General features: G+C 41.2%; 1 protein-coding gene and 2 long non-coding RNA genes across 8 annotated transcripts in view; 1 reads left to right on the top strand and 2 right to left on the bottom strand.

Annotated features, from left to right (window-relative positions):
- LOC112646615 (uncharacterized) overlaps positions 1-18033 on the bottom strand; it is a 57870-nt gene extending 39837 nt beyond the window's left edge. For all 3 annotated transcript variants that reach the window (XR_007410979.1, XR_007410978.1, XR_003127751.3), the window contains exons 1-3: positions 17929-18033; positions 2203-2268; positions 1452-1620 (exon numbers count right to left, since the gene is read on the bottom strand). This is a non-coding gene — a long non-coding RNA (uncharacterized LOC112646615). The remainder of the gene's footprint in view (positions 1-1451; positions 1621-2202; positions 2269-17928) is intronic.
- HYDIN (HYDIN axonemal central pair apparatus protein) overlaps positions 1-26445 on the top strand; it is a 383279-nt gene extending 356834 nt beyond the window's left edge. For 3 of the 4 annotated variants that reach the window (XM_049110700.1, XM_049110698.1, XM_049110699.1), the window contains 8 exons: positions 1588-1865; positions 3100-3319; positions 4940-5152; positions 6101-6264; positions 7136-7286; positions 17114-17344; positions 24103-24327; positions 25863-26445. In XM_049110700.1, coding sequence (XP_048966657.1) covers positions 1588-1865; positions 3100-3319; positions 4940-5152; positions 6101-6264; positions 7136-7286; positions 17114-17344; positions 24103-24327; positions 25863-26345 — 1965 coding nt within the window. In that variant the 3' untranslated portion in view covers positions 26346-26445. The remainder of the gene's footprint in view (positions 1-1587; positions 1866-3099; positions 3320-4939; positions 5153-6100; positions 6265-7135; positions 7287-17113; positions 17345-24102; positions 24328-25862) is intronic. The other variant, XM_049110701.1, reaches the window with a different exon arrangement.
- Positions 18195-24156, bottom strand: LOC125755170 (uncharacterized). Its single transcript, XR_007410980.1, has 3 exons — positions 20631-24156; positions 18953-19081; positions 18195-18606 (listed from the first exon to the last, which is right to left on the bottom strand). It is a non-coding gene; the product is annotated as an uncharacterized LOC125755170 (long non-coding RNA).

Genomic DNA, 26445 nt, shown 5'->3' with positions numbered 1-26445 from the left:
TGCCTGGGTGGCTCAGTGGTGTAGTGTCTGCCTTTAGCTCAGGTCATGATCCCCGGGATCCTGGGATGGAGTCCCACATCACACTCCCCATAGGAAGTCTGCTTCTCCCTCTGCCTATGTCTCTGCCTCCCCCTCTGTGTCTCTCATGAATAAATAAATAAAATCTTTTTAAAAAAAGAAAAACATTTTCCCCATAATCCCACACCCTAAACAATCACTTGCAGACTACCACCGTCTTGCCATATGCCCACACAGCAGAGAGACAGTGAAATCAAGCTCTCTGGCATCTCTTCTTGGAAGGGCTCTAGTCCCATTACGAGGATCCCACTTTCATGACCTCATATAAACCTAATTACACCCTAAAGGCTGAGCACTACTCACATATGAATTTGGGGGACACAATTTAGTCCATAGAAAGATGAATACGACAGAGTGGTCTGATGGAGTTTGCAGTCTCCAGGGATCACTGACACAGAAATAACACCAGAACAGCCTAGAAACTGCAGAGGCAGGGTGTGACTTGGGAGAGGGCCATTTCGAGCATGGCCACGGGCTGTTGGAAGGCCTCCTGGTGGAGGGAGGCCTGTACCAAGCTTAGAGTGAAGAGATGTCTTGCAGACAGACAGGTTGGGGAGAAGTATGCTCCCAGGTACATATGCTCCAAAGGGTCTGTGGTTGTGGAAATCTAGGTGTGATTCAGCATAGCACAAGTGCTGCAAACCATTTGGGGCTTGCCAGATATGGGAAAATGGGCTGAGAGAGCTAGCCAGAGCAAGAGAGCTGGTGGGCATCCCTCATGTCAGGGCCCAGGCTGCCATCCAGAGGGAGGGCAGACTCGTTGCTTCCATTTCCTCATTTGTCCAAGGCAGAGTCCTCAGTGCAGCTGGGCCAGGCCCCTGACCATCGGCCGAGCCACTTTTGCCTCTTCAGGTGATAAGTGACCTGTTACTCACACCGTCACCGGTCCACTGCTGGCAACTGCACAGCACCCTGTACCCCAGGCAGCGCAAGCACGGAAGGGGCTTCAGCTTCCTTAAAGCTGATTTCGATTGATTCCTACCAGGACAAAGGGGGATGGGAAAGCCAGATGAATTTAAACAGCAGTTCTCAAACTCTAGAACACACGGGTAAGGGCACTTTTGAAGATGCGAGTTCCAGATTCTCCCAAAATTCAGTGGGCCCAGGGTAGAACCTGGGAATGTGCATTTTAAACAGCACACCAGGGAGCATGCTGCAGGGAGTCCAGGGAGCGCTCTGGAAAGACACCAGAAAGCTGAGTGTTTTCTATTTCCTCTTACCTTACTATTTCCTCCACCAGAGAGCAGGGGTCACTGGCTACAAGGGGCTGGAGAGAATTAACATTTATTGAAGGCCTATTGTGTGCCACACATTTATTCAGATGATCCAAATCTTCACTGTAGAGAAAGTCACAGAAAGCTTAAGTTACTTACCAAAGGTGACCCCGCCAGTAGGAGGGAGCAGAAAGGGATATGACCCCTGGGCTGTTGCCATCCTGACAGCAAGACCCAGGAATGGAAGCTTCAGACACCCCTGCCCTCAGTGGCTGAGTCTCGTTGTTTTGTCCAGGTCATCACCTTGATACCATTCTCCAACATCTCCCTGAAGCCCAAAGAGGTCTGTAAGCTGGAAGTCATCTTTGCCCCAAAGAAGCGCATCCCTCCCTTCTCTGAGGAGGTGTTCATGGAATGTATGGGGCTCCTGCGTCCCCTCTTCCTCCTCAGCGGCTGCTGCCAGGCCCTGGAGATCTCCCTGGACCAGGAGCATCTCCCCTTCGGGCCAGTCGTGTATCAGACACAAGCCACGCGTCGCATCCTTATGTTGAACACGGGTGACGTGGGTGCGAGGTAGGAGAGTGGGGTGCCCACCCCAAGGCTGAGCACAGCCCTCTGACATTGAATTTGCCCTGGACTTGAACTGGATGTTTGTTTTGCAAGTGTGGCCAAATTTTTATTCCCTTCCCCTCCCCTCACTCAAGATGTGACAACAGTGGCCCTGCTAGGGTGATTGCTGCTGCCAGGATTACTAAAATTAATGTAATAAGTAACATTTGCTTGGTGCCTGTTACAGGCCCTTTACATGGTTCCTCTCTGTTAATCCCAGACAGTTCTATGGCTGATCTCATTTTACAGATGAGACAACTGAGATTACTTTACCAAAGTCATACATTTAGCAATTACTTACGCTGTGCAGGTGCAGTGCTGAGCATTCTTGCATATCAGCTCCCATTTAATTATCCCAGGCAGGCCCCTGTAAGATATGATATTGTCCTCATTTCACAGATTAAGGTGAGGCTCAAGGAGATCAGGTGATTTACCTGAGGTCCCGTAGCTCAGAAGTGAGAAAGACAGGACTGGAACCCAAATATATCTGTGACTGCTCTCCTTTCCAGACTCTTCCCTCGGGCCAGCAGGTGCCCACCCCAGTCATTACTCAGGCATGCCACCATGGCTATGTGGGTGGGCACTGCACACCTGCAGTGGGCACCCTCATTCAGGCCTCAGGGTGAACAGCACCCTGAGCATGCAGTGTGGCAGCCCTACTGCTGGAAGCACAGGTCTGCACCACCACCCTCTGTCTCCTGTCTGGCCCACAGAGGGATGACTACATGGGGCTCTCACAAAAAGCAAGTACAACTCTCACATGAGGGCATCCCCTCTGCCCTCCTGGATCTGACCTGAGAGGAAGCGCAGGGGGTGCTTATAGCCACGGTCTCAGGAGAGTTCCAGTCCTAGCACAATCACTTCCTAGCTGTGTGATCTTGAACACGCATGTGTTAGCATGTTCATGCACCTGTTCCCCAATGAGTCACTTGTGGACAATAAGATAAGATGCAGCCACTTCCCACCCTGCTCAGGTCTGAGACGCAGCCAAGCCATCTTACCCAGCGGTGACCTAGCTCTTGTCCCTACCAGCCTCTGCTGCACCCAGTGAAGATCTTTTCCCCAGGTCCCAGGGAGTGTTCAAGGGAGTATACCTCTCAGCTAAAAGCCTAGGCAAAGTCTGTTGATACCAGCAGCATTGAGGAGACCCCCCAGGATACTAGTAAACTGTCTTTCTTGTCTCCTTTGTCTTGGAAAGGTTTAAGTGGGATGTCAGAAAATTTGAGCCTCATTTCTCCATCCGCCCAGAAGAAGGCTACATCACCGCAGGCATGGAGGTTTCCTTCGAAGTGACCTACCATCCCACTGAGGTGGGCAAGGAAAGTCTCTATAAAAACTTGCTCTGCTTCATCCAGGGAGGCAGTCCTCTGAGCCTAACCCTATCTGGAGTCTGCGTGGGACCACCTGCAGTAAAAGAGGTCAGTAGATGCTGCCCACAGATGGGCCAGTGGTCAGAGTGGGCCCAGCAAGCTCCACGAGTGAATTCAGCTAGGCCTTCTAGAAACAAGTGACTCTGTTCAAACAGTGCTCGGTGCCAACATCAAACATTCAGACCTGCTCCCCCACCCCTGCCATAGGACTTTTGCATATTCTATTCCCACTACTGCAATATTCATTTTCCTTCTTTATTTAGTTAATTCCTATTCACTCTTCAGCTCTCAACTCAAGCATCACATTCTCAAGGAAGCTTGCACTGACTTCTCTGGCTAGATCAAATTCTGTTACAAGCTCTGTAAGTAAAGGGTAAACACCCTTCTCTCCTCTCATTAAAAAAAAAGAGGGGGCCTTGGATTAACCCTCTGCTGACCATGTCCATAGAAACCTAAGAGTGGACTCTGTTCCACTTTTGGTAAAAAACTGCTTATGGTAAAAATGACACCTAATCTCCATCTCTATATTTCCATTATTTCAAGAGTGTTATGTAAATGGAATCAGTCAGTATGCTATGAAAATGTATGTACAAGTCTTGGCAAGTACATATACTTTCATTGTTTTGGGTAAATATCTAGGAGTGGGATGGCTGGGTCATAAAGCAAGTATATATTTACTTTTTTTAAAGAACCTACTAAACTGTTTTCCAAAGTAGTTGTGTCATATTACATTTCTACCAGCAATGTCTGACATTTCCACTTATATCACTTCTAGCCAATACTTGGTACAGTCAGTTGTTTTAATTTTAGCCATTCTAATAGATATGCAGTGGTGTCTCCTTGTGTTTTTTTAATTTGTAGTTCACTAATGACTAACGATGTTGAGCATCTTTTCAGGTATTTATTTGCCATCCATATATGATCTACGTTGAAGTATCTGTTCAAATTTTCTGTCTATCTTTAACTGAGTTGTTTGTTTTCTTACTATTGAGTTTTGAGAGTTCTTCATATATTCAGGACACAAATTTTATATTTAGATCTCCAATCTGTTTAGAGTTCATTTTTGTACATAGTACAAGATAAGGGTCAAAATTCTTTTCATTTTATTTTTTTGTATATGGATATCCAATTGTTCCAGTACCATTTGTTGAAAAGATTATCCTTCCTCCATTGAAATACCTTTGCACCTTGGTCAGAATCCACTTGACCACAGCTGCAGGTCTATTGGTCTTATCTTCTAACATATTTGACTCTCTTTACCGCCAATGCCACACTGTCCACATTACTAAATTTGGTCAGTTCTCAACTGTTGACCTGTTGATAGCATGTGAAACCTTGAACAAGTCCCTTGAAGGTGGATCCTTCCAACACTTTCTCCACATGGCTCCTAGGATACCACCCCTTCCTGGGTTTCCACCTACCTTATTAGATGCTCCCTCTCATCTCCCCTTCTGATTTTTCTTAACATTGGAGTGTGCCAATAAAGAATTAAATTTCTTCTTTTTCCTAAAAACACTTAACTTCTTGACAATCTCATCCAGTTTCTTGGCCTTAAAAAAAAATCACCATGCCCTGAAATTCCCAAATATGTAACTCCAGCCTGCACCTTCCCTCGAACTCCTCACTTGTAAATTCTACTGCCTACTTTAAATGCCTGCTCTCTTCCAGGTAGTGAATTTCACCTGCCAGGTTCGCTCCAAGCACACGCAGACCATCATGCTTTCAAACCGCACCAACCAGACCTGGAATCTGCACCCCATCTTTGAGGGCGAGCACTGGGAGGGGCCTGAGTTCATCACCCTGGAGCCCCATCAGCAAAACAAGCCCTATGAGATTACCTACAGACCTCGTACCATGAACTTGGAAAACCGCAAACATCAGGTAGACTGAGGCCCCCCTGACCCATGGTGGTTCCTCTGTGTGGTTGGAGGGGAGAGTCGTGCAAAAGAGGTGAGGAGACAGAGTCTGGGAGCTCGGAGCATATTAAAAGGAGAGGGGTCCCCAAGAATCATGTTGGAACAGTAGGGAATCATGAAGATTATTGAGTCCAAAGCTTCCCTTGGCACGCACATGTTTTCATGTATAGGGGATTCTGTTGGAACAAGGGTCACAGTTTTGAACAGAGTCCTGGACTAAGATCAAGCAATTAATATTTAGATTAATTGCAGAAATACCATCATTGTGGCTGTAATACAAATAGAAAAGGAAAGAAGCCACAATCTTCCACCCTAAAAAAGGGAACTATTTTCTTCTATCTTCACTACCGACCCTCATTCAGATATAACCATAGCTGCCATCATAGCATACCCAATTTTGCATTCTGTTTATTTTCACTTTACATTATATCATGAGCATTTTTCTGTTTAACTAAATAGTCTTTGTGATAATCATGTTTAATGATTACCTAATATTTCTTTAAATGAGAGTTCCATAATTTACTTAACATCCCCCAGTTGTTGAATATAAATATTAAAGTTATTACCAAATTTTCATCAATATTATAAATGGTTTTAATATATCTGTGTGCTTGTGTGTGTGTGTGTGTGTGTGTGTGTGCACCTTTTTCCTCTGAAGGAATTTTTAAATTCCCTAGAGTAAGACCACTGGCTGGCTCAATTGGTAGAGGATGAGACTCTTAAATTCCTTGGGGCCGGGTTCCTGGTTCAAATACATATGAACATTTTTATGACTCTTAAAATCTACTACCAAGCTGCTTTCTAAGAATTATGCTTATGTGAGGGGCTCTGTTAACCCTATGTCATTACTATGCCTAAGAGGTAGATAATAAGGGACCTTCTGTGCCATTCTGACCATGTTTCTTCTCCTTAGGGTACCCTCTTCTTCCCCCTCCCAGATGGGACTGGCTGGCTATACATGCTGCATGGGGTTTCTGAGCTCCCCAAAGCTGTGGCAAATATCTACCGTGAAGTACCCTGTAAGACACCCTACATGGAACTCCTGCCAATCAACAACTGGCTTAACAAGCCCCAGAGGTGAGGGACTGGGGCAAAGTGTCAGAGTGGAGAAGATGGAGAGAGGACTTCCACTGTCTAGCCTGGCCCTTCCCCTGGTCAGCACCTCTAGAGGACACTGAGGGGCTGAAAGTATCAGAGACAAAGTTCCCTGATGTGGCCAGGCATTGCCTGAACTCTAAGCTTCCAGGCAGTCAGTGCTATCTGTGAATAGTTGATTACCTGAGTCTCCTGGGCCAGTGCCTGGCACAAAATAAGTGCTCAGTAAATGTTAGCTGTTATTATTATTACCAAAATGAGAATCATGGTGGTTATTATTGAGTGCTCTACTTTATTGCCTAAGCCACTGGCCAGAGAAGGACATCCCTTGGATCTTTACTGGCAGTGGAAGTAGAATAGAAGAGGAGGGTTAGAAAAGCTTGAGGACAAGCAGGTTTGTCCCCTTCTTTTACAGAGAAGGAGCTAAAGACTAGAAGAAGAGACTTACTGAAAGCTGCCAGGTAGCATAGTAGATGAAGGCCCAGACCTAAGTTTGAATCCTGGTTCTACCCATAACCAGTCATGTTTATCTAAGTGTGTTTCCTCTTCTTGGCCTCTATTTCCTCATTAGGAGGTGATAATTATATGTACCTCCTACAGACACTGTGAGGATTAAATGCCTGTGATGCATGAAAAGCACTGAACCAGCTCTAACTTCACATAACAGGGCACATAACAGGTGTCAATAAATGGTAGTTGTTGATACTGTTAGAGACAGAGTGAAGACCAGAACCCTGGACCCCCATGCTTTTCATAAAATCAAGAGTAAAGATATAGCACCTTTCCTTCTTTCCCTTGGGCAGATGGTCTCACTTTCTCTGTCCTCTCTTCATGTGCTACTGTGCTCCCCCAGATTCCGAGTCATTGTGGAAATGGTGAAACCAGAGAGGCCAGACCTAAGCGTCACCCTAAAAGGCCTTGATTACATTGATGTACTGTCTGGCTCCAAGAAAGACTACAAGCTGAACTTCTTTTCCCACAAGGAGGGACTATACAGTGCAAAGGTATCCACACGTTAAAGGCATTTCCCTGGGACCCTGGAGGTTTGCCCCTGAGGATGATGATCCTGGTATTAGGGAGTGAAGATGTCCTCTCACTGTCAGCCTATCCTTCTCCTGTTGGGCTCACCATTTAGTAACCTGGCAAAAAGGCTTTCAGAATTCCCAGCCTCTTTAAGATGGAGCCAAATGCAGGGCCCTCCATCCATAATGTAGACACACGCCAAACATTCAAGGCAGCAGAATCATGAAAATCCTTAAGCAGAATATAACACTAGGCCAGCAAACACCAGACCACAATAATGAGAAAAGATCCCTTTTTCTGAATGCTTATAGTGGCCAACATTGTACTGAACACCCAGTATATATAGCTAGTAATGTCAGAGCCAGGACTCAACTCAGAGCTATCAGCTCCAACATACCATGGGGTCTTTCATGCATGAACTGTTTCTCCTAATTCATTCATTAGTTCAACAAACATCTGTAAGCACATATGCCACATACTATACTAAATGCGGGCAACACAGCAATGATAAAAAATTGGCACAGTCTCTGTTTTCATGGAATGCACAGTCCAATAAAGGAAGAAGGGTCTTAACCAAACAATGGTACTGTGAATGTATAATTACAAAATGAAATACATGCTTTGAAGAAAAGGAGCATATATAGGTCAGTAGCTCACAGGAGAGGTTAAGGCTTAAGATAATATGTGGAAACTACTCATTTATAGATAATACATAGAAATTACTCATTTATAGATAGTTTTAGAAGCTATCATGAAGATGAAAAAAGCTGAGGAAAGATTTTAAAGTGAAAAAACAAAGAACCTAGGATCTTTCCTCCAGAAGAGATACTAGCAAAACCTATGCATTAGGAGGTCATCTCCTCTCCTACAATCACTGAGATAGGTTGCTCCACTCAGTTCACATTCACAGGCTAACAGAGAACCTTAAAATCAACATATCATGAAACATCTGAAGAAAAAAAAAAGCCACCATAAATAGAAAATACCAGCTCAGCAAAGAGGAAACCCCTAAGATAAAGGAGTTATTAAAGCAAACAGAAGATTTTTTTAAAAGATTTATTTATTTATGATAGACATAGAGAGAGAGAGAGAGAGGCAGAGACACAGGCAGAGGGAGAAGCAGGCTCCATGCCGGGAGCCCGACGTGGGACTCGATCCCAGGACTCCAGGATCACGCCCTGGGCTAAAGGCAGGCGCTAAACCACTGAGCCACCCAGGGATCCCAGCAAACAAAAGATTTTTAATGAATATTATTAATATCCTCAAAGGAATAAACGCAGATAATCCTATCCATTATAGAACAGGCTACTGTGGAAAACAATCAATTAAAGACCCGGGAAATTTAAAAACAAATTGAATGTTTATAATAGAAAACCATAGAGGAAGGCTGAGTAGTATAATGAACTCTGAAGAGATTACTAGGAAGTTAGAAGATAGAGCTGGGTAATAGCACAGACTTTAACACATGATCACAGAAAAATGGCAAGAATGGAAGGAAATAATAAGTGCTGGAGAAGGTGTAGAGACATTGGGTCCCTCCTGCATTGCTGGCAGGAGTGTAAATGGTGCAGCTGCTGTAGAAAGCAGTCTGGCATTCCTTAAATGATTAAACACAGAGTTGCCATGTGACTCAGTCGTTTCACTCCGAGGTATATACCCAGGAAAAATGAAAACATATGTCCACACAAGAACCTGTACATAACTGTTCATAGCAGCATTATTCATAAGAATCAAAAAATGGAAATGAACCAAATGTGCATCAATCCAAATGGATAAATACAGTGAATATCATTTGGCACTAAAAAGAAATGGAAATGAAGTGCTAATACATGCAACACATGGGTAACCTTGAAAACATGCTAGCTCGGAATAAACCTAACCAAAGAGGTAAAGGATCTATACCCTAAAAACTACAGAACACTTCTGAAAGAAATTAAGGAAGAGATGGAAAAACATTCCATGCTCATGGATTGGAAGAATAAATATTGTGAAAATGTCTATGCTACCCAGGGCAATTTACACGTTCAATGCAATCCCTATCAAAATACCATGGACTTTCTTCACAGAGTTGGAACAAATAATCTTAAGATTTGTATGGAATCAGAAAAGATCCTGAATAGCCAGAAGAATATTGAAAAAGAAAACCAATGCCGGGGCATCACAATGCCTGACTTCAAGCTTTATTACAAAGCTGTGATCAGTACAGTACTGGCACAAAAACAGACACATAGATCCATGGAACAGAATAAAGAACCCAGAAATGGGCACTCAACTCTGTGGTCAAATAATATTCGGCAAAGCAGGAAAGAATATCCACTGGAAAAAGGACAGTCTCTTCAATAAATGGTGTTGAGAAAATTGGACAGCCACATGCACAAGAATGAAAATGGACCATTCTCTTATACCAAACACAAAAATAAACTCAAAATGGTTGAAAGATCTAAATGTGAGACAAGAATCCATCAAAATCCTAGAGGAGAACACAGGCAACAATCTTTCTGAACTTGGCCACAGTAACTTCTTGCAAGATACATCTATGAAGGCAAAGGAAACAAAAGCAAAAATGAACTATTGATATTTAATCAAGATAAAAAGCTTCTGCACAGCAAAAGAAACTGTGAACAAAATTAAAAGACAACCTACAGAATGGGAGAAGATATTTGCAAATGACATATCAGATAAAGGGATAGTATTCAAGATCTATAAAGAACGTATCAAAAAAAAAAAAGAACTTATCAAACTCAACAACCAAGAAACAATCCAGTCATGAAATGGGCAGAAGACATGAACAGAAATTTCTCCAAAGAAGACATACACGTGGCCAACAAGCACATGAAAAAATGCTCCACATCACTTGCCATCAGGAAAATACAAATCAAAAGCACAATGAGATACCACCTCACACCAGTGAGAATGGGGAAAATTAACAAGACAAATGTTGGAGAGGATGTGCGAAAAAGGAGAATTCTCTTGCACTGTTGGTAGGAATGCAAACTGGTACAGCCACTCCAGAAAACAGTGTGAAGTTTCCTCAAGAAGTTAAAATTAGAGCTACCCTATGACTCAGAAATTGTGCTACTAGGTATTTACCCCAAAGATACTGATGTAGTGAAATGCCAGGACACCTGCACCCCAATGTTCACAGCAGGAATGTCCACAATGTGGAAGGAACCACAATGTCCTTGACAGATGAATGGATAAAGAAGATGCAATATGTGTGTGTGTATATATACACACACACACACACACACACCAAAATGGAATATTACTCAGCCATCAGAAAAGATGAATACCCACCATTTGCTTCAACATGGATGGAACTGGAGGGTGTAATGCTGAATGAAATAAGTCAACTGCAGAAGGACAGTCATCATGTGGTTTCACCCATATAAGGAATATAAGAAATAGTGAAAGGGATTATAAGGGAAGGAGGGGAACTAAGTGGGAAAAATTAGAGAGGAAGACAAACCACAAGAGACTCCTAACTCTGGAAAACAAAGGGTTGCGGAAGGAGAGATGGGTGGGTGGATGAGGTAACAGAGTGACGGGCACTAAGGAGGGCACTTGATAGGATGAGCACTGGGTGTTATACTATATGTTGGCAAATTGAATTTAAATTTAAAAATGTAAAAAATAGAAATAAAAAAATCTTTAAAAAAACATGGTAGCTGAACAGAGCCAGTCACAAATGCCCATGTTGTATGATTTCTCTTATATGAAATGTCCAAATTCATTAGGCAGCTCTATAGAAAGAAAAAGTACATTAGTGGTGCCTAGGGCTAGAGTGAATGGGTTAGGATGAAATGGGGAGTGATTGGTAATGGACAGAGTTTCTTTTCAGAGTGATGAAAATGGCCTAAAATTGATTGTGGTGATATTTGTACCACTTTGTGACTATACTAAAAACCACTAAATTGTACACTTTTAAATGAGTGGATTATATGGTATGTGAATTGCATCTCAATAAAGATGTTTCAAAAGAAGAATGAAAGGAAATGTGAGACATAAAATATAAATCAAAAAGTTCTAATATCCACCTACTAAGAAACTCAACACCTAAAAAACAAATAATCCAGTTTAAAAATGGGAAGAAGAAGAGACTTCTTTTCCAAAGAAGACATCCAGATGGCTTACAGACACATGAAAAGATGTTCAACATCACTCATCATCAGGGAAATACAAGTCAAACAATGATGAGATACTACCTCACAACTGTCAGAATGGCTAAAATTAACAGCACAAGAAACAGGTATTGGTGAGGATGTGGAGAAAGGGAAACCCTCTTGCACTGTTGCTGGGAATGCAAGCTGGTGCAGTCACTCTGAAGAACAGTATAGAGGTTCCTTGAAAAGTTAACAATAGAACTACCCTATGATCCAGCTATTGGATTACTAGGTATGTTCCCAAAGGATACAGAAATACAGATCCAAAGGGGTACATGCACCCCAATGTTGATGGCAGATCATCAATAATAGCCAAAGTATGGAGAGAACCCAAATGTCCATTAACTGATGAATGTATAAAGAGGAGATGGATAAAGAAGAGGTAATATAAACAATGGAATATTACCCGGCCATCAAAAAGAATAAAATCTTGCCATTTGCAATGAAGTGGATGGAGCTAGAGAGTACTATACTAAGTGAAATAAGTCAGTCAGAGAAATACAAATACCATATAATCTCACTTATATGTGGAATTTAAGAAAGAAAACAGGTGAACATATGGGGAGAGGGAAAAGCAAAAAAGAAGAGAGGGAAACAAGCCATAAGAGACTCTTTTTTTAATAAATTTATTTTTTATTGGTGTTCAATTTACCAAGATACAGAATAACACCCAGTGCTCATCCTGTCAAGTGCCCCCCTCAGTGCCCGTCACCCATAAGAGACTCTTTTTTTTTTCCATAAGAGACTCTTAATGATAGAGAACAAACTAAGAATCTAAATACATAAGAACAAAATTGTAGAAAACTGGGATAAAAAAGAAATTCCTAAATGTTTCTAGATAAAGTAAAAGGAAATAATAATGGTAACATCAGATTTCTCATGGCAATGCTGAATGCAAGAAAGAGTGGAGGGGCTCCTGGGTGGCTCAGCAGGATAAGGGTCTGACTCTTAATTTTGGCTCAAGTCATGATCTCAGGATAATGAGCTTGGGCTCTGCATTGGGCTCCGCACTGAGCGTGGAGCCTCAAGCCTGCTTAAGATTCTCTCTCTCCTTCTCCCTCTGCCCCCCCTCACATGTGCACACATACATGCTCACTCAGTCTATAAAAAAAGAAGGAAGTGGACTAAGCTATTCACATAATTCAGAGTAATTTTCAATATAGAACTTTTTCCAAACAAAACAATTACAAGGGCAAATAAAGACATTTTTAAACATGCAAGGACTCAAAGTAACCTACCCATACATAGAATCCCTTTTTTAAAAAGTACTGTAAAATTAAAAGTTTTTTAATTAGAAAAAATTTTTAAATAAGTAAGTGAATTCAAAAGGAAAACATAAGGATACACTAAACAAAGAATCAAAATTCATTTGACAGGTAATTCCAAATAACTTTTGAAAAGCAATCTGAAATGAATATTTCAAATGACCTCAATATAGGAAATAGCAAGGGAAGGAATAAAATAAGGCAATGAAAATTTTTTTCTCTTTCAGTGGGAAGCAAATGGGGCAATGAAAGGTGTTTTTTCATTCATCAGAAGGGTAAGGAAAGAACAGAGATAGTCATAAACTGTACATGTGAACAGAAAAATATAAGTAAATATATGTTTTAAAGTGTTAAGTAAAAATGACGGTGAACCCAGATCAGAGTCTCTTTAAAATAATATGCATTAAAATAAACAACAAAAAGGTTTTTTTAATCAAAAGCACTTCTGGGGGATCCCTGGGTGGCGCAGCGGTTTGGCGCCTGCCTTTGGCCCAGGGCGCGATCCTGGAGACCCGGGATCAAATCCCACGTCGGGCTCCCAGTGCATGGAGCCTGCTTCTCCCTCTGCCTGTGTCTCTGTCTCTCTCTCTCTCTCTCTGTGACTATTATAAATAAAAAAAAAAAATAAAAAAAAACAAAAGCACTTCTGATTATGATGGGGTAACTACTCTTCCCACCATAAATGTCTATAAAACTGGACAAAATATCTGAGGCAAGTCTTCTCAGGCATTAACAACATGCAGCACAAGACTGCAATCCATCAAAGAGAAGAAAAACTAATGAGATGAATCTCCATAATTGTCCTGGATCTCTGCCAAGGGACAGTTTCCTGACTACAGCGCAGTGAGTTAGCACAGCTGCCCCAGTGAACTGACAGCGCAGAAATCAGAGTTTGGTGCGACTGAAATAGCTGGTGTCTACAGAGTGTGAGAGTAGCAGAGGGAGCAGTGCATGGAGTGGCAGGGTGCTGGGGGGAAAAGAGACAAAAGTCTGTATGGGAGTTTCCTTCAAAGTCTTTGGCTGAAAGTTGTCCTGCACATGCACAAGATGACTACATGAGATTTATCAGAGAGCAGCTTCCAAAAGAGATTGATAAAGGGACAAAGCTACATTAATCAATGCTGGGGAACATTGGAAATTTGGCCCAGCCAGAGTGAAGAGATTGCATTAACATCTCATTAACATCCTAGGAACCTAGATGAAATACCAGCAAGACCAGAAGAATGGACCATGCCCTTAGGATAAGTCCTTTTGGGACTTAAAAAGCCTAAAACTAAGTATCTGCAAGATATGCAGGAAGGACAAAATTTAGAGATTGAATCCCACCAAGTTGGAAAGTCTTGAGAAACACCTTGAGCTATCTACAGATCTGCTCTAATAAAGCATTTAACCAAACCCACACAAGTTTAAGGTGATAAGTTAATAAATCAAGGATTGAACTGCCTCCTACAATAAAAATCAACACTCTTACAAGGAAGATAACAGAATCCAGAATCTTTACAATGATCATCAGCAATGTCCAGTGCACCAGCAGAAATTACTAGACTTATGATGAAACAGGGAAATGTGACCCATAGTCAAGAAAAATACATTCAGTGAAAATGGACTCCAAGATGAGCTAGATATTGGATCTAGCAGACAAAGACCTCAAAGCACTATTATAAACATATTCAGAACTGAAAGACGGTATTTCAAATAAATATGGACAGATAAGGAATCTGAGCAGAGAAATGGAAACTATAAAAAAAAGAACCAAATGGATATTCTAGAATTGAAAACTACAATAGGCTGAAATTAAAATGTCACTGGATGTGCTAACAGCAGATTGAATAAAAAGAACCAGAGCATCAAGAACCTGTGAAAAAATATAAAATTTTCTAATACATAAGTAATATGAGTCCCAGCAGAGAAGAAAGTGAGAATGGGACAGAAAACTATTCAGAAAAAAAAAATCTGAAACTTCCCTGATTTGATTTGTAGAATATATATATTTAAGATACAAGAAACATGGCAAACCTCAAGCAGGAGAAACATAAGGAAAACCATGATATACAAAAAAAAAAAATCATTTCTGTGCCCATCGGAGTAAAACTGCTAAGAACCAAAGATAAAGAGAAAAGCTTGAAACAATCAGATATAAATAAATCTGTTATACAGGGGACAGTAATTAAAATGACCCCTGACTTCTCTTATATAGGGGAAGCCATCTGCAAAATGCTGAATTCTATCAGCCCAGAATTCTTCACTTATTGAAAATATCCTTTAAAACAGAAATAATTTCAGATAAAAGAACATGAGAGAAGTCACTGCAACAGACTTGCATCACTGGACAACATACTAATACATATTCTTCAGATAGTGGGAAAATAATACCAGACAGAAATTTAGGTCTATTGGAAGGAAAGGGAGCACTCAAAATGATTAATAAGCAAGTATATACTATATAAATAATATATATATATAACATATATGCTGCTGCTTCTTAGAACTTTCTTAAAATGACAACATTTGATCACAAACATAGTAACATTGTAAGGTGAGTGTTCTTATGTATGTAGAAGTAAAAGATATGACAACAAAAGTACAAAAGATGGAGTTGTTAGGTCAATGAGATTATACTATAGTAAGGTCAATACATTTGCCAGGTTGGAAGTGTGAATAGAAAGCGTAAGGATCAGTTATAAAGTGGGAAGTGATAAAATACTGACTTTAAATAAATTTGACAAGTTAAAACTTCATATTGTCAGCTCTAGAACAACCACTAAAAAAATCTATTATTAAAAAATATAGGGGTGCCTGGCTGGCTTGGTCAGTGGAGCATGCAACTCTTGATCTCAGGGTTGAGCGTTCAGGCTCCACATCGGGTATAAAAATTACTTAAAAAATAAAATCTTAAAAAAATAATAAGTAAAATAAAATAAAATATTTAGAGGCACCTGGGTGGCTCAGTTAGTTAAGCATCTAACTCTTGATTTCGGCTCAGGTCATGATCTCAGGGTCATGAGATCGAGCCCTGCCTTGGGCTCCCTGCTGGACATGAAGCCCACTTAAGATTCTCTCTCTCTCTCTACCTACACCCCACCCCCCATGCTCACACATATGCTTGTGCTCACACTCTCTCTCTAGCTCTCGCTCTCTCTCTCTCTTAAAAAAAAAAAATCTCTAAAAAAAGTATATAGCTAAGAAGCCAGTACAAGAAATACAATATATTCCAAAAGACTGTATATAATTCCAAAAGAAGATAGGAAAGGAACAACAGAAACAAATAAGTAAATAAGCAAGCAAACAAATAAATAAGACAAATGGAAACAACTAGCAAGTAGGCAGACTTCACCCCAAAGAAAGAAAGAATTATTTTAAATGTAAAAGAATAAACACTCCAAGTAAAAGACACAGGTGCCAGAAGCACTCTAAAGCTAAATACAGGAAGAGGTTGAAAGGCAAAAGTGACATATGGAAGGAACTATTCCCATGTAATAATAGATACACAACTCAAAGTATTAAAAGGGGCATAGGAGTTTAAGATAGATGCTTCTTCACAGAAGTAACGTGTGAATGACCAATAAGCACATGAGAAGACACCCCACATCATCAATCACCCAGGGAAAAGGACAGAAAAAAGTGAGCGGCTTAGTGTGTCAGTCACAGGGGTGAGGGGACGATGTACTGCAGACACAAGCATGGGCTCTGGAGTAATTCAACCTTGTTCACATCCTGGCTCTGACACTTCTCTCTGCACATGACCTTGGCAAGATATTTAACTCTGTTCAATTTCAGTTTCCTTGACTTGAAACAAAAACAAAAATAAAAATAAACCAAAACAAAACAACAACAAAAATAAGACCACGAAAGAAAGGAAATAGCAAGGGGAAAAATAATGTTGCCTACCAACTGTATACATTAAGCAAGTACTCCTAGTGCCTGGCACTCAGTAATCATTCATTAAATGTTAGATGCTGTCATTATCATCACTGGTATCACCGTCTATTCCAGCAGCAGCTGGCACAGGAGTGAAGCCCACTACAGCATGGACCTCTGGAGGTCCCTTCTTCTCCAGGGTCAGCTAGCTGTGTTTCCCTCCCCACCCCCCCGCCAGGTCACCTTCACCTTCGCTACTAGACAGCGCTGCCCTAGCCTCTTCTGAGCAAACCCTGGGCTGTCTCCTCATCTCTGGCCTGGGAGGAACCAGAGCAGAACACCCAAAGAGAAAGGCTGGTGGATGGGGATGCAGACCGGGCAGGAGAGCCGGTGTCAGCCAGGCACCCATGCGTCACGAACCTGGGCGATGCTAAGAGAGAGAAAGCACCTATGAGACAGCAGAGCCCCTCCACTAACCTCTCTCCTCTGCCCCTTTTGCTCCCCCTCTACCTGTGAACCCAGGTGATCTTCCGAAACGAAGTGACCAGTGAGTTCTTATACTACATGGTGAGTTTCAGGGTCATCCCTTCTGGTGTCATCAGAACCATCGAGATGGTGAGCCCTGTGCGGCAGAGCACGTCAGCCTCCATCAAGGTGGAGAACCCTCTGCCCTATTCGGTGACCTTCTCCACGGATTGCCGGGTGCCTGACATCAGCCTGCCTTCCCAGTTCGTGGTGCCCGCCAACTCTGAGGTAAGCCCTGGCTCCCCCAGAGGTCCCCTGCTATCTGTGACAGAGGCTCTGCCCACAGGGCCTCTGGATCTGTGGCCTTCTGCATCCTTGAGGTTGACAGTGGTTGGGGAAGTGGGGGACAATCCCTCAGTGACACTCCTGATCTTCCTCTTCCCCTCATGCCTGAGTCATCACACGCCCACGGGCACACGAGAGCTCTGGCTCAGATGTGTCAAAGGGACTTTTTAATTAGGAACCCTTGCCTCTGTCATATGCTTGCTTGCTTTGTTCAAATTGAAAATATTTTTGTTTTTTGCTAATTATAAAGGCAACATGGAATATGCAGGGCAAAAAGGAAAGCAAAGAACGTAGTAGCAGCATGTCGAGTGAACAACACGTGTGCAGTCTCATACATATGCTTGCCTATGCCCAGACCCCTTCAGGAACATGGCACAAAAATCCTATGACTGGTGGGGGAAACACGGCCTGGAATTCTGAGCTGATGTGGAGATGAACTTTCTATTGACTCTTTTTGATGTATGGCTGCAAACTCTCGCTGTCCAGATTCCATCAAAATCCCTTCTGTTTCTCCAACTTGAGCCTACCTGCTTCTTCCCAGGGCTCACTAGAGCTCTTCCTTCCCCTTCAGAACCCAAAGTCCATTTTGTTCTTCAGAGAGTCTCCATGTCCTTTATTTTCTTCATCATGAATTATACAATCTACACATAAAAGTACATATTTCACATATATAATGAATTGTACATATATGTATACAAAATACTAAAACATGTTTACTTAAACAACTACGAAAGTAATTGTTTAATTACTGTATATCTGTAATATACAGTAATATCTGTATAACCAACCCCAGGCCAGGACATTAAAAACTGCCACCACCACCCCAGAAATCTCTATCTTCATTCATAGTATGATCCCTCACCCCTAAAAATTTCTAGTGTCGTCATTTTGTCATAATTTCTTGCTTTTAAGCCAAATGGTTTAGATTGGCCTGTTTTTGTACTTGATACAAAAGAAATCGTACTATATGCATTCTTTAATTTTTCTCAACATCATGTGTTATGATGGTCATCCTGTTGATACACGCAGTGGAGGTTCATTCATCCCCCATCGCTGCAGAATATTCCATCATACGACTATACTACCATTTGGATATCCACTCTACTGCAGCCGGACCTCTGTGTGGTTTCAGCGTTTGGCTGCCATTAAAAATGCTGCTGTGAACTTCACTGCACAAGTGCCTTCCTGATGTCCATGGTTTTCACCTAGGAGGAGAATTACTGGGTCATGCGTGTGTGTGCCTTTAACTGCCAATCATAACCTCCAGTCAGTAATGAGAGGTCACCAACTTTTGCCATTGTCAGATTTTTAAAGGTTTCCCAGTCTGAGAAAACTAAGGATAAACTAAAAGTTCCTTGTGATCTTCATTTACCTTTTTTTTTATGATAGGCACACAGTGAGAGAGAGAGAGGCAGAGACACAGGCAGAGGGAGAAGCAGGCTCCATGCACCGGGAGCCTGACGTGGGATTCGATCCCGGATCTCCAGGATCGCGCCCTGGGCCAAAGGCAGGCGCTAAACCACTGCGCCACCCAGGGATCCCTTCATTTACCTTTTTACAAACAGAATTGACTTCAGTTGGGTAGTAGGCTGTGTAGCAGAGCTGCCTCTGTGCTCATGAGTGGAAATGGACCAGTTTTCCTTACTTGTATGTAGTCTTTGTCCAATTGGAGTGTCAGTTCTGCTAGCGAAAAAGAAAAAGATTTCTCTGCTTTCTCTATTCCGTGAAAGAGTTTTTATAAAAGATTGAAATTTTGTCTTCCTTGAACTCACAGATGAAGCCACTGAGCCCTGGTGTTTTCTTTCGGGGAAGATTGTCTGCTACTGATTTGATTCTTTTTGTGAGTTATTCAACTATTTAGATTTTCTGTTTCTTCCTGAATCAGTAACAAGAGCATGCCTGTTACCTCCATATATTCAAAATATTGGCATAACATTGCTAATGTCCTCTTACTACCTCTTCTATGTGACATCCTTTTTTCATTTCTAATATTGGTTATTGTGCCTTCTATGTCTTGATCAGTCTTGTTAGAGGTTTCTCAGTGTTATATTCAAAAAGGCATCTTATGGTTTTGTTGGTACTCTTTATTGTACGTTTGTTTTCTAGTTGCTTGATTTCTGCTTTTAATTATTTTCTTCTTTCTGCTTACTCTGGGTTACTAGTGTTTTATCTAATTTCTAAGATGAATGTTAAGTGCATTTACTTCTAGTCATCTTTATTTTCCCATACACACATTAGGATTACAAGTGCTGCTTTAGCCACAGTATGCAAATTTTTATATTATATGTAGCATTTTTTTAGCAATAAGTTCAAAAATGTTCTGACCTTCATTTTTATTTGACTTGTGGGTTATTATAAGTGTTTCTTAATTTCCAAACATGGATTTTTCTACGTGTTGCTTTTTAAATTATTTTGTGGTCAGGGAAGATATTCCATATTATTTCAGTCCTCTAGAATTTGTTTAGACTTGCTTGATGGCCCAATATATGATCTTTTTTTTAACTCTCCATTTATTTTTTTTTTTAATTTTTATTTATTTATGATAGTCACAGAGAGAGAGAGAGAGAGAGAGAGAGAGAGGCAGAGACATAGGCAGAGGGAGAAGCAGGCTCCATGCACCAGGAGCCTGATGTGGGATTCGATCCCGGGTCTCCAGGATCGCGCCCTGGGCCAAAGGCAGGCGCCAAACCGCTGTGCCACCCAGGGATCCCTCCATTTATTTTTTAAAAGCACGTGTTTGTCATTTCAGTGTTAATTCTCCGATATTTTGGTCTACTTGTGTGGTCAGATTTAAGAGAGTATTTAAAGTCACCATTGTAATAGGAGATTTGTCTGTTTATCCTTGTGGTTCTGTCATATTTTTGCTCTAAATACTTTGAAGCTATATTACTAGTTAAACTAAAATTATAATTCCTTCTGGTGACATTATATTAAGACTTGATAATCTCTTACATTCTTGTTCTTCAAGAGTATTTTAGCTATTTTGGCTCTTTGCGTTTCCATATAACTCAGCTTATCATGTTCCTCCAAAAAAATAAATAAATAAACTGTTAGGATTTTGATTGTATTATTTTAAGAATGCATTAGTTATCTGTTGATTCAAAATTATTTGAAAAATTAGCAACTTAAAACCACAAGCATTTATTATCTACACAGTTTCTGAGAATCAAGAATCCAAGCGTTAAATAAATACATACATACATACATACATACATACATACATACATACATACATAAAAGGATCCAAGAGCAGCAGCTTAGCTGGGTAGTTTGGGCACAGGCTCTTTCATGAGGATGCAGTTAGTTGTCTGCAGGACTCCCAGTCAAAGGCTTGATTGGGGCTGGATAACCTGCTTCCAAACTCTTTCGTGTGGTTTTTGGAAAGGTCTTTGTTCTTTGCTGGCTGTTGGCTGAAAGCTTCAGGTCCTCATTATATATACTTCTCCCTAAAGCAGCTTTCTACACGATAGCTTGCTTCCCCTAGAACAAGTGATCTGAGAGAAAATGAGACAGCAAACGAGGAAGAATGTGCACAAGACAGAAACCACAGTCTTTTCCTCTTAATCTCAGAAGTGATATGCCATCTCTTTGCCATATACTAGCGGTCACACAGACCAGCCCTGGCACAACATGGGAGAGGAAGAAACAAGACCGTGAATGGCAAGATGTGGGAACCACTGGGGGCATATCTGTCACAGACAGAATTCCAATCTTTACACTATTGAGATCTTCAATCCATGAGCAGATCTGCATTTATCGAAGTCTTATTTAATTTTTCTCAATAATATTTTTTAAATTTTCTATGTAGAGGCCTTATTATTTGTCAGATTTATTTCTAGGTTTTATATATGTTGATACTATTGTAAATGGTATCTTTTCAAAATTTTGTTTTCTATTTGTTGCAAGATTGTAATAATATTAGAGACTTTTGTATATTGACTTGGCCTTTAGTTTTTGGCTTTTTAAGTTTTTGTTTTAATTCCAGTTAGTTAGCATACAGTGTTATATTAGTTTCAGGTGTACAATATAGTGATTTAGAAATCCCATGCATCACTTGGTGCTTATCACAAGTGTACTCCTTAATCCCCATCACCTGTTTCACCCATCACCCTACCCACCTCCCCTCTGGTAACTTTCAGTTTGTTCTCTATAATTGTCTGTTTCTTGATCTGTCTCTCTTTCTTTTCCTTTGCTCATTTGTTTCTTAAATTCCACATATGCATGAAATCATATGGTATTTGTCTTTCTCTAATTGGCTTATGTTGCTTAGCATTATACTCTCTAGATCCATCCCATGTCATTGGAAATAGCAAGGCTTCATTCTTTTTGATGGCTGAGCAATATTCCATTGACTATATATACCACGTCTTTATCCATTCATCAATTGGGCTGTTTCCATATCTTGGCTATTGTAAATAATATTGCAATAAACATTAGGGTGCATGTATTGTATTCTTTGGGTAAATCCCTGTAGTGTGATTGCAGGATCATAGGGTCATTCAATTTTTAACTTTTTAAATATTGACTTTGTACCCAACCACCTTAAATAATTCATTTATCAATAATTTCAATTATAGATTTTTTTTAATTCTCTACATGTACAATCATATCACCTGTACATACATACAATTTTGTTTCTTCCATTATAAACTTCTTCCTTTAATTTCCTTTTCATGCCTTGTAGGGCTATCTAGGATGTGAAAAACAATGTTGACTAGAAAGGTAATAGAAAGCATCCTTCTCTTGCTCCTAATCTTGAAGGGAAAGCTTTCCAAGTTTCACCATTTATTATGTTTATTTTAGGTTTCTAATAGATACCCTTTATCAAATTAAGGATGTCCCTTTATTCTTAGTTTGCTAAGAGCTTTAAAAAAAAAAAAAAAACTCCTTGAGTGGATGTAGAGTTTTATCAAATGCCTTTACTGCATCTATTGAGATGTTCAAATCATTGTTCTACTTTTAATTTGTCAATGTGGCAACTGATTGGTTATTCTAATATTAAACTTTTCATTCATGGAATAAACCCAACTTCATCATAGAACATTTTCTTCTTTATATATTGCTATATTCAGTTGGATTAACATTTGCATTTTTTTAAGATTTTATTTATTTATTCATGAGAGACACAAGGAGAGAGAGAGGCAGAGACACAGGCAGAAGGAGAAGCCAGTTCCACGCAGGGAGCCGGACATCGATCCCATTGATGGGTCTCCTGGATCACACCCTGGGCGTGAAGGCGGCGCTAAACGGCTGAGCCACCCAGGCTGCCGGGATTAACATTTGTATTGGGCACTTTGTGTGTATGCTCAGAAAAACTGGCATCCAATTTTCTTTTCTCCTATTAGCCTTGTTGGATTTTGGTATCAAAATCATGTTCTTTTTCTCTTCTTTGGGAGAATGTGTGGAATTCTTAGATTGTCTAATAGAACTTACAAGTAAATCTTTAGGATCCTGGAATTTTGTTAAAGGAAAACTTTTTTACTATTGGTTAAATGTCTTTAATGGTTACAAAACTACCTAGGTTTTCTTTATCTACTGAGTCTGGTTTTGTAAGTTTTATCTTTTATACATTTGTCCATCTTCATCTAATTCTTTTAATTGTAAAATCATCTAAATTTGTATACTATATTCTTCTCTGTTAAACATCTACAACTTTAATGATATCCTCTTTTTATGCTATTTTTCAATGAGAAAAACTAATTCTTTTTTTAAAAGAAATGATACCTACTCATGGTAAAAACAAGATTTTAACTATATAAAAGTATATGGAATAGAAAGTGAAAGTCCTCAAATCCCATTTCCCTCAGCCTAAGATAACTACTGTTAACAATTTGATATACATCCTTACTCTTTTCTATACTTGCATAGACATATTCTTCTCCATAGATATGGGCACATGCCTCATATACATGTATGGAACATCCTTCCTTTCACTTACAATATCATCAACACCTTTCATGGCAATGGTTATAGCTCTGCCTCTTCCTTTTTAATGGCTATATATACTATTCCACCAAAGTAGATATTATTTATTTAGCCAAGTTCCTTTTTTTAAGATTTTATTTATTTATTCATGAGAGACACAGAGAGAGACAGAGACATAGGTAGAGGGAGAAGCAGGCTCCCTGCTCCCTCCCTGCAGGGAGCCTGATGCAGGACTCAATCCCAGGACCCCAGGGATCACACCCTGAGCTGAAGGCAGACGCTCAATCACTGAGCCACCCAGGTGCCCCTATTTAGCCAAGTTCATAAGCCACACTCTTTGGTTCTTGTTTTGTTTTGCCATGGGCAATAATAGAGGAAGGAGAAAAATCTTTCCAAATGAAAGTAGAACCCAGGAAGCTGTTTTGAGATCGGCTATGAGCAAAGAAGTTGCTGCTGACTTCAGCCCTCCTGCTGGCAACACTCACCCCCATCTCCATAAGCAAGCTTCTCAAGAGAAGATCTAATACCTCATAGATTCAAAGAGATTCCAGAAACATAAATAACTCTAGGGTATTTCTAGGGAAAACTAGAAAGGGTACAGGGAAGCAAAAGTTTTTTGCTTCCAAAAGTTGGACAGAGATTCCCTGGGCTCAAGATCAGTGTGAGCATTTGCTATAAATATAAAGCACCATTTCTGCCACCAACCTACTCTGAGGTCACTGGGTAGTAATGGGTTGGACTCTCGGCATCACAGGAGCCTCTGTCTTCTCTTGCAGGGAATATTCTCATTTGAATTCCAGCCCCTGAGAGCTGGAGAAACCTTTGGGAGACTAACACTGCACAACAGTGATTTGGGTTACTACCTGTATGAGCTCAATTTGAAGGCCACGCCAGCACTGCCTGAAAAGCCCATCCACTTCCAGACCACTCTTGGCAGTGGTCAGAGCATCTTTGCCAAGTTCACCAATTACACCCGGCAGAAGACCGAATACTACTGCAGGGTGAGCAGCCGCTGTCCCCTGCTCTGCCCTTCCCTTGCCAGAAGTCGGAGCTTAAAAATAATAGGAGGATACAGGGGGTGCCGAAATGTGAAACTCGGAGGGAGTCAGGTGCTTCATCCAGCCGAGAAACTCCCAGCTAGAAATAAACAGAATCAGGCCTGGGTTCTTCCTTACAGACCCTATCTTAACAAGCTGGGGTGGGGACAGTTTTGCTTCCCACAGCACGCGCAGTGGTCACCAAAGGAGACAGTGGTGCTTAGTGGTCATGTATAGGCCATGAAATCCAGCAAACTTGGATTTGAACCCTGGCTTCTCCACTTAATCTTTGTATGAATGATTTGCTAAACCTCTCTAACCTTTTCCAGAAATGGCAATAATACCCCAACCTCACAAGATTGCTCTGAGGCTTTTAAGAGATGCATATGAAACTGTTTCCATAGAAGCTGGCTCATAGTAAATACTTCATATATGTTCCAATTATATAAACTGGAATCCAGGTTTAACTACTGAAACAGAAACCCAAAATAACAACAAAGTAAAATAACAGTGTGAACATAAGAAGCAGTTTGGACTGGAATGGTAGCTCCATGACATCAGGCATGCAGACTCCTTCTGCTCCGATGCTCTTTCCTCTGTAAAGAGCTGCTTTGGTCCACAGTGACCGAGATGACTTACCATGATGTCTGCATTCCAGCCAGCTACAGGGGAGTGGCAGGGAGCTATATATATCCCTTCCACTCACATTCCCTTGAACAACACTACGTAAGACCACACCTAGCAACAAGTGGAGCCAGGAGGTTCGGCCTTCACACAGGGTGGCCCTCAGCAGTTCCATGGCTATAGTCAAGAGGCATAGGCTCTTGATCAGTCATACCAGCCAGGAGAAGCTAAGTTATGCTGTAGTAACAAATAGTCAAAATCTCAGTGGCTTAAAAAACAAAGGTTTGTCCCTCATTTGGGCTCTCTATCCAGTGAAACTCTGCAGGGGATTCTGCTCATCACAGCCATTCAGAGATCCAAGCTGAAGGGCACCCACCAGCTCAGATGTTTCAGGTCACAGTGCAGAGGGGTGAAAAGATCCCATGGGGACCTGCACTGACAACTGGACGCCCTGGTGTGGAAGTGACACCTTTCACTTCTGCTTGCAACTAACTGTCAAGAACTAGTCCCCCTGCCTCCATCCATGAGGAACCAGACTGTGCAGTCTTTTGTGCATGTGAGAGAAAAGGAGAGCCAGAGAGGGGGGAGTAGTGCCAGTGAATGCTGCACTGACTTAATCCAGCTTTGTATATCTGGGCAATTTATTTAACATCTCTTAGCCTTGATTTCTTTGTAGTAGAATGGGTATAATAATTAGTATTACCTACTCTTCAAGGGAGTTGTAAGGGCATGACTTTTTATGACCTGCTCAGCCTCACACAAATGTAGGCTGTTTCCAGTCTGAGAGTGGACGGGCCAGGGATGGGCCCGAGCTGCCAGTGTGCCCTTTAGGATCCTGTGTGAATGTGAACCAAGTGCATTTGTTTCTCTTTCAGACTGACTGTCAAGACTTCCACATGGAAAAAGTCATTACCGCAGCCCCAGGAGCTCAAGGAGGCACCGAAGTCAGCGTGGAAGTCTACTTTGAGCCCAGCCACCTGGGTGAGACCAAGGGCATCCTGATGCTGTCATCGATTACTGGCGGGGAGTATACCATCCCCCTCTTTGGAGTGGCTCTGCCCCCGAAACCCCAAGGTCCCTTCCTGATCCGGGCAGGGTACAGCATAGTCATACCCTTCAAGAACATTTTCTATCAGACAGTCAACTTCTCCTTCATGGTGGAGAACCCAGCCTTCTCTGTTCGTGCTGTAGACTCTGTGCGGCCCAAGAAGATCAACAATATCACAGTCTACTTCGAAGGAAACCCATCAGGCAGCAAAACACCCATCACCAGCAAGCTGATTGTGTCTTGTCCTCCCAGTGAAGGCAACGAAACAGGCATTAAGTGGGTTTATTATCTGAAGGGGATCACCCCTTAGTGGTACCTAAGACCAGCTGTGTTAATGTAAAGGCATCTCCTCAACCTTAAAATCTATGTATTATTCTACCCTGGTGAAGAACAGAGAAAACAGAATTCTA

This window comes from Canis lupus, chromosome 5 (assembly GCF_003254725.2).
Source record: "Canis lupus dingo isolate Sandy chromosome 5, ASM325472v2, whole genome shotgun sequence".
Taxonomy (NCBI): domain Eukaryota; kingdom Metazoa; phylum Chordata; class Mammalia; order Carnivora; family Canidae; genus Canis; species Canis lupus.
Note: the sequence above shows the minus strand (reverse complement) of the source record. Positions and strands in the feature narration are given on the sequence as shown.